Source organism: Podarcis gaigeae (genome assembly GCF_964106915.1).
Source record: "Podarcis gaigeae genome assembly, chromosome: 13".
Taxonomy (NCBI): Eukaryota; Metazoa; Chordata; class Lepidosauria; order Squamata; family Lacertidae; genus Podarcis; species Podarcis gaigeae.
The window spans coordinates 7,272,297-7,280,260 of NC_139689.1; the positions used below are offsets into that span (position 1 = coordinate 7,272,297).

A 7,964-nucleotide genomic window follows, 5' to 3' on the forward strand; every position below is an offset into this window, starting at 1 on the left:
GGAAGGGAAAGGAGAGTGTTAGCCGCTTTGAGACTCCTTAGGGTAGTGATAAAGTGGGATATCAAATCCAAACTCTTCTTCTTCTTCTTCTTCTTCCCCTGCTTCTTTCTGCCTGCACCTGCCACCCGCCTCCCTGCATCCAGCCCTGGTGCTGCTGTTTGTCGCCCTCCGGAGGCAGAAGCAGGCGGCACTGCTGCCTTTCGAAGAAGAGGACGTCCGCGAGAACATCATCACCTACGACGACGAGGGCGGGGGCGAAGAGGACACAGAGGCCTTCGACATGGCCGCCCTGCAGAACCCCGACGCTGCCCCTCCGCCACCTCAGCAGCGCCGCCTCTTCCGGCGGGACGTGCTCCCCCGCCTGCACTTCCCGCCCTCCTTGCCGGCCCGCCTGCCCCCGCAGCCCCATGACGTGGCCAGCTTCCTGGCGGCCCGCCTGAGCGAAGTGGACGCCGACCCCTCCGTCCCCCCCTACGACTCCATCCAGGTGTACGGCTATGAGGGTCAGGGCTCCTCGGCCGGCTCCCTCAGCTCCCCAGGGTCCTCGTGTGCGGGCGACAGCGACGCCGGAGGGTACGAGTACCTGGAAGAATGGGGGCCACTCTTCCGAACTCTGGCTGAGCTCTACGGCACCCCAGAAGGGCCACCTCCAACCTGAGGGACTTCGAACCGGGGAGGGGTCACATCCACGGAACAGCGCGGCCCTCCAGTCCTCTCTGTCCCTGTCGTGTTGCTTGTTGCTTTCTCCCTTTTGGTTTGCTCTCGGTTTCAGCTTGTCTTCTAGACATCTCCTGTCCTTGTTTGCATCGCTTCCCTGTAGGCCGGGGCGGCTGGTCTGTGGCCTACCAGATGTTTCTGAGTCACATCAGTCCCACCCGGCATGGCCGGCGGTCAGGGATGATGGGGGGAGCTGTGGTTGTGCAACATCTGCAGGGTCACAGGCTAGCCACCCCAATTATTCTTTCAGTGCATCTTTCATTCTCTCGCGGTTTCCCCGCTCCCCAAATCTTTCATGTTTAAATTACTTTGATTTTATTTCGGATTGTTCTCTTCCCTTCTTCAGCTACTTTGCACTTCCAGCTTCCGCCATTCCTTACTCTGTTCCTTTAGACGTCCTCGATTCCCTTTCCATTATGCTACTTTGTCATTTGTTCAGCCTTTAAACAAAAATGTTATGGGTTGCTTTGGGTTGGTTTTGTTTTGGTCCCCTCTGTAATTCACATTGTTTTCTCTTCATTTTGCTGTTACCTGTGCCGTGTTTATTCTGTTTTTGGTTTCCGTTCTTTTCTTTCCCCCTTCTCCTGTACAAAATAACTCTATGCATTCATTTTCTCCCAGAATCCTTTGGTACCAAACTCCCTCCCTCCCTGGACCCTAACAATCCAGTCTTGCCAGCATGGATTTACCTCTCATTCAACTTGCAGCCCCCCCCCAGCCAGGGGGGCTTCTGACCTCACCACCAGCACCCCTGCATGGGCTCCCAGGAAAAGGCGTGGAGATGGCAGTGAGGGCGGAGGACGAGATCTGGCCTCTGACCTCTGGACAAAGCCCTCCTCTCCTGATACCACAAAGGGACTTTCTATAGCCAGGACAATTTTATTCTAGGGAGCTAAGGCATAATCGGTGTTGGGTGGGGGACATCCATGTTATAATTTCGTAATAAACAATTTATTTTCTAAAAAAAAAAAAAAAGACCACTGTGGATTTTCAGTTGTGCGTCTGCCTGAGCGAGATGTGAACAAGTTGGCATGCTGTTGTTGGCATCCGTATGTCTCAAGAGACAATGGAGTGTGCCTCTGGGGGTGAAGTCAAACCGTTTCATTAGCGGTGACCACCTCCCCAATACGCAAGTCTAGGCAGTGTGTCTGGAGGTCCTGAGCTGCCCAAACGAAAAGACTCCCCTCTCAGCCTCACTGATGTGGTCCAAAGGAAAGCAGAGAAGACGTTTGGCACCAGCTTGGCTGCAAGAGTTGCAGGAAGGAGGAGTTCAAGGCGCCATCCAACTGCCTTAGGGTCTCCGCACTGGATTTGTGTAGGGTTTACACGTGAAGATATCCCACAAGGGAGCAGAGGTTTAGAATTCGTTTTCCTCCTCCTAGATGGGCTACCTTCCCATCTGCCCCTCTTTTTCCTCTACGGCACATGCAGAAGGTGTCTTCTTGGGCCTACTCTAGCTCTCATCCAGTCTGCCAGAGCCTGTCTTCACATGCAGAGAAGCCCCTAACTCACCGAGGGTTTGAGACCCATCGGCTGCCCTCACCTGATTTAGCTGGCTGGTTGAAGCTGTTTCCCGGGCTGTGGCCGCTGTCGCATGCTGGCAGCTTCCAGGAGCCAAAAGAGAGAGATGAGTGCAAAGGTGGACAAACTACCCCAGAAGGAGCACAATGTGTGTGTGTTTCCCCTGCAGAGATACTACCCCTTCCCTAACAACACCCACACCCCACACCATGACAACCAATAAAACTTTGGGCCCTTCCAGATTGTCGCTGTTTGGGGATGGGATTCTGGCAAATTCAGGTTGTGCGATTATAGCGCATTAGGTGGCCTTGTGCAAAAACAAAACCACCACCTCCCCAAAATATTGGGCTTTTTGGAACGTACTGGTGGTTGTGAGGTAGCTTGCTTTGACAGAGTTGCTTCACCTCCCCACAAACAAATCAGGAGTGCTTATTAAATGGCCAACTGCCGTTTAGTCTCCCTGCAAACAGATCAGGTTAAATGCTCGGTAAACGAGTCATCTGGAAACTCCCTCAGACAGACTGGGCTCAACTCCTCTTGTGGGCTTCCCCCAGGCATTTGGCTGGCTACTCTTGGAACAGAACGCCAGACCAGACTGAAAGGTCTTTGATCTGATCTGGCACGGCCCCCTTTATGAGTTTGCCGTAGCTGGTGTGAGCTTTTGCAGGCGAAGGTCTAGCCTAGTCTAGAAGAGGAGCAGGGTGGGCAGTATAATACAGTGGTATCTTGGGTTACATACGCTTCAGGTTACAGACTCCGCTAACCCCGAAATAGTGCTTCAGGTTAAGAACTTTGCTTCAGGATGAGAACAGAAATTGTGCTCCGGCAGCGTGGCAGCAGCAGGAGGCCCCATTAGCTAAAGTGGTGCTTCAGGTCAAGAACAGTTTCAGGTTAAGAACAGAACTCCGGAACGAATTAAGTACTTAATCCGAGGTACCACTGTAGATTGGAAACGGTGTGTTGGAGGGCAGGTTGCCAGGTTCTGTTACAGGAGCTGCCGTGTGAAGCAGATGGAGGGGCAAAAAAGGGTGGCGAAAGCAGTGTTGCAGGGGTTCTGTCTCTTTCCTTGGCTTATTAAGGCGCAGCATTCCCCCAGGGCTGGGTCTCAACTCCCCTGGGGGAAAAGGCTGCCCACTCCCCCAGGCCCCGGGTGCCATGAGCACATAGCCGTTAACATTTCCCATTTTTTAAGGGAAACTCCCTTATTCCGAATAGGATTCCTCTCAAGAAAATTGAAAAGTTGACAGCTATGCATGAGCACCCGTTGGCTCGACCTGGAGAATAAGATCTACAGTGGTACCTTGGGTTACATACGCTTCAGGTTACAGACTCTACTAACCCAGAAATAGTACCGCGGGTTAAGAACTTTGCTTCAGGATGAGAACAGAAATCGTGCTCTGGTGGCGTGGCAGCAGCAGGAGGCCCCATTAGCTAAAGTGGTGCTCCAGGTTAAGAACAGTTTCAGGTTAAGAACGGCCCTCCAGAACGAATTAAGTACTTAACCCGAGGTACCACTGTATAAGGGACAGCACCTGTGTCATTCTGGAGCATGTCAGACTCCGACTCCCATCAGCCTCCAGGCAGAACTGCTGGGATAACCTGAGCTGCTGTGTCTCCTACCAGCCAGGCCAGGTAAGGACCCCCCGGACCCCCCTCCCAGCTAAGCTCTCCTTCCCTCTTGGCAGCATCCTTCCAATCGCTTAGCAGATAATATGACAAGGCAGAGGCATTGCCTACTGATAAAGGGACCGTCTTTATCAGCCGCTGAACACAATGGCAATAATCAGTTCCTCCAGGAGCAGAGGCACTCTACCTGTGCGTTACCCATAAGCAAGAGAAGCCTATTGCCTTCATGTTCTAGGTGGAGGTTTGTAGCTCGGGTGCAGAACACTGTCTGTCCCTAATGCCATTTCCCAGAAAAGCTGGGAATGTTCCTTGCTGAAATCCTGGACAGCCACAGCCACCAAGTTAGATGGATCAGTGCAATGTAGCTTCTTGTGTCCTTGTGACCCATTGCTGAGAAAGAGGACATATCTGGCGCCAGAAGGAACAGCGAGGAGAACTCCTGGGCCCCTCCCTGCACCAAGGATGTATCTTCCTTAAACATTTTAATTTAATTTAATTAAGCCTTATCAGAAGCATATGCAGATAACCAAGCCCTAAGCAACACATTTCAAATAGATTCCACTTCTGGCAATATGGACGAGGAAGCAGTATCCCCCACCGCTTCACTTCCCGAGAATGTTAATTTCTAACCATGTTTTTAAAGAAAAATTATTTAAGTAATGTACCTGTGTGGGCCTCAAGCATAGGATTGAGGAAACTTTTTGGGCCACATCACCTGTTGGAAAGCAGTTAGGGGGCCACATTCCACAAACAATCACACAGACAGGTATTTCAGCTAGTTTTTAGGTGGTTTTTAGTTGTTTTTAAACGTTTTAAATGCGTTTCGGTTTGATTTTTAGTGGCACTGTTTTAAACCCCTTGGTCTTTGCTGCCCTCGGAGGGAGCTCGGGATACAAATCCTAATAATAAACAACATAAATAAATAATGTTCCTGTCGGAAACAGACATCTATTTAATGGTTAGCAACTAACTCCACTCTAGTGTGCAAAGGAAAAAGAATGACTAAGAAACTTATCCAATACCCCTTATCTATCCTGACTTTGCAAATGGCAAAAAGAAACTTCCAAGGCACAGCTGAACTGCCAGCCCTGCCTTAACAACTACTCAAAGCCATGAATTTCAAAATGCAATTGCATCCTGAAAATCGCATGCGTGCAATTTCCAAGTTTATGTCATATTTGCAAGTCTGCTTCTGTGCTGAGGCATTTCCAACCCCTCTGCATTGATATTCTTGCAACAGATTTTTTTTTATTTTTTTGCTGAGGCAGGAGATGCGCTGCACACTTTGCACAACATCAAAGCCGTTTTACCTTTAAGCGGATCCCCGCTTAACGGCTGATGGGCAGGAGTGAGGACCCCAAAGGAACCAGCTGGATGCTGAGCCCTGATCCTAACGGATTAACACAGAGAATTTTCAAAAAGGACTTTGGACTCCACCCACTACCCCAAGCTGCTGAACGCCACTTCAGTAACGTGGAAGATGGTGGTCTCACGTGGGTGTTTTTGATGCCGCAAAGGGAAATGGTGCAAATGTGGGGCGAGACAGAGAATTTAGATGTTGAATGCTGGCCACTCCTACAACTCAAAATCCTGGTACCCGGGTGAGGCTCAGAAATAGAGGGTGGAATAAGGGGAAATCCTTGTTTCTTTGATCATCTAGTAACCATCTTGAAAGCAGCCGTAGCAGCCAAGCTGATCTCCCTCCATTCCCCTCTCTTCCTCTCGAGAAAAGCGTCCATTCTTCTCTGTGCAACTTTTCCTCTTCAAAAGGGTGTCTTCCTTCCCGCTACCTCCTTTCTCTATCATTCGCATCGCTCCGTTTCAAAGGCTGGGTCCTCTTTTCATTTCCCCCGTTATTTGAGCTGCGCTCGTTCTGTTTCCTTTCTTCCACAGCCGCCTGACCCTCGTCCGCAGCTCAAGGCTGGCTCACCTGCTGTTAATGCCGTCGCCGTCTCTGATGCCAAGACAACGGCGGCCTCCAAATTAATGTCAATAGTTTCTGGATTCACTCCCACACAGAGGAGCCGGCTCTGTGGAAAACAGGCTCAGGACCCAGGCATCCCAAGCCAGGAGGCTGCTAGGCCTCAAAGCCTAGGAGCTGGGCCCTCGGCTCTGCAAACTCCTGGTCCCCCAATCTGGTGCTGAAAGGCAATCTGCACGTGGCACAGAGGCACTCTCTTGCTCTTTCATATTGAACTATTGTGCCCTCTGTTGTAAACAAAACCTGCCCTTCTTCCCTTATGGGGTATCCAAGAGCCCGTATAGAGTCCTTATGTGGGTTTTCCCTATTGGTAGGAGAAAATAACAGAGGCCTGCCAGAGAATATTGAGAAGCAAAGCAGCTAGTAAGTCTGATTTTTATTAAAGCTGTTGCAACAGGGTGCTCCCCTCACACACAGGAGGATGGAGGAAGACCCAGAACCAAGGTGTGCCTGCCCTTATATAGACATTTTAAATTCCCTGCCCTGGAGCTCAAGACCACCCCTCCATACATCATACATACATCACAGAAAAAAAAGGTGGTCTACAACAGAAATCTGAATGTTGTTGTTTTTCCTGTCTTCCAGGTTATCTGATAATGCCTTACCTGATTGCCTTTCCTGGTAGTCTGGTCATTCCTTTGAAATGGTGATTAATTCCTGTAACAAGGAAGGTTTTTTCCACCTCCTTGCAGAGAAACATTTGGTCAGCTTAGGAGTCAAAATGGTTTCAGGACTGTCTTCCTGTGCTGCTTCAGATATGTGGTTTATATATTTATGTACGTGTTTGCTTGGTACATTTATGAACATTTATTATATATCTAAGACCTTAAAATTCTTATTACATCACTTAGGCATTGCCAAAAAAAGAGGGCAGAATCACATATGCCTTGCATATGCGAAGTTATACATATAGATGCAAATGCATACCTTGCAAGCGTGGGGGGGGGGGAATATCCTTTTTTTTATCATGAGAGAATGGCAGCCATTTTGGCTGCCGTGGATCTTGCACCCCGAAAAAGCACTTTTTTGGGTGGGTGGGTGGGTGGGAACTGCAGCATGAAATAACGTGAGAGCTCTTGTGGGGGAAAAAATGGGAATATGGCATCCTAGATTTTGGGCTTCAAAGTGTTGGAGGGTATGCAAATGTCAAAAAATGACTATAATGTAACTGGAAATGCAATACATTTCACCATAAGGAGGGAAACTGTGATTAGGATCCTATTCACACCATGCATTTAAAGCGTTATGATACCACTTGAAACGCTCATGGCTTCCCCCAAAGAATTCTGGGATACTTTATGACCGCCCCGTATCAAGTATTGGTATTAAAATACAAAAAGCAGGCTCTGGCTCACTCTTGTTAACATCTGGGTGCCCCATTGTGACTTCCCTTTCGCTTCTGTCCTGGTACGGTGCGTGCTTGCTTGCTTGCTTGCTTATTTACTTCACAAAACTGATACACTGCTTGACTGTAAAAAGGAACAAACCTCAAAGTGGTTTACAAAAAAACCCACAACGTTAAAACATACAACAGTTTAAAAAAAATACTAAAACAGGTTAAAAGGACCTCAACTTTGTAAGCATCTGGGTAGGCTTGTCTAAATAGGAATGTTTATAGCAGGCACCAAAAAGTGCACAGTCAAAGCAGCATCTCAATAGGCAGGGAGTTCCAAGGTGCATTTACACTCCATAATCCTGTTCGCTTCACCCTTCCAATCTACTCTTTCTTCCCATAGCCCCTAACTGCCTTCCCCGCCGCCGCCATGTCCTGCAACCCTGTTTCCTTAATCCCAGATTTGTGTGGACTGGTTAGGGCTTCTCTGTCCTGAGGGGGGAACACTTTGCACGTGCTCAGAGGCTTTCCTCCCCTTTCATTGTAGAACACCCACACGTGAAAAAGGCTAAGCCCTCCCCTACTTCTTTCCAACTAAAATGAACTCAATGTTGGGCAAAAAATTCTCGCATTGTAGTGGGCTGGACTAGATGACCCTCCGAACCCGTTTCCAACTCTGCAATTCTTTTATTCTAATAATGCACCCATTATTTTCAGTGGGTCTGATTTGAGTAGGGCTAACATTAGACACAACCTCCAGTCTCTAGTGCCGCGTCCATCCAATCC

The 7,964-nt window shown here is 49.0% G+C and overlaps 1 protein-coding gene across 4 annotated transcripts in view; it reads left to right on the forward strand.

Annotated features, from left to right (window-relative positions):
- The window catches only part of CDH24 (cadherin 24), a 34,585-nt gene extending 32,893 nt beyond the window's left edge, over positions 1-1,692 (forward strand). For all 4 annotated transcript variants that reach the window (XM_083706674.1, XM_083706676.1, XM_083706675.1 and 1 more), the window contains one exon: positions 144-1,692. In XM_083706674.1, the coding sequence (XP_083562800.1) occupies positions 144-658 (515 nt within the window). In that variant the 3' untranslated portion in view covers positions 659-1,692. The remainder of the gene's footprint in view (positions 1-143) is intronic.
- The last annotated feature ends 6,272 nt before the right edge of the window (positions 1,693-7,964 follow it).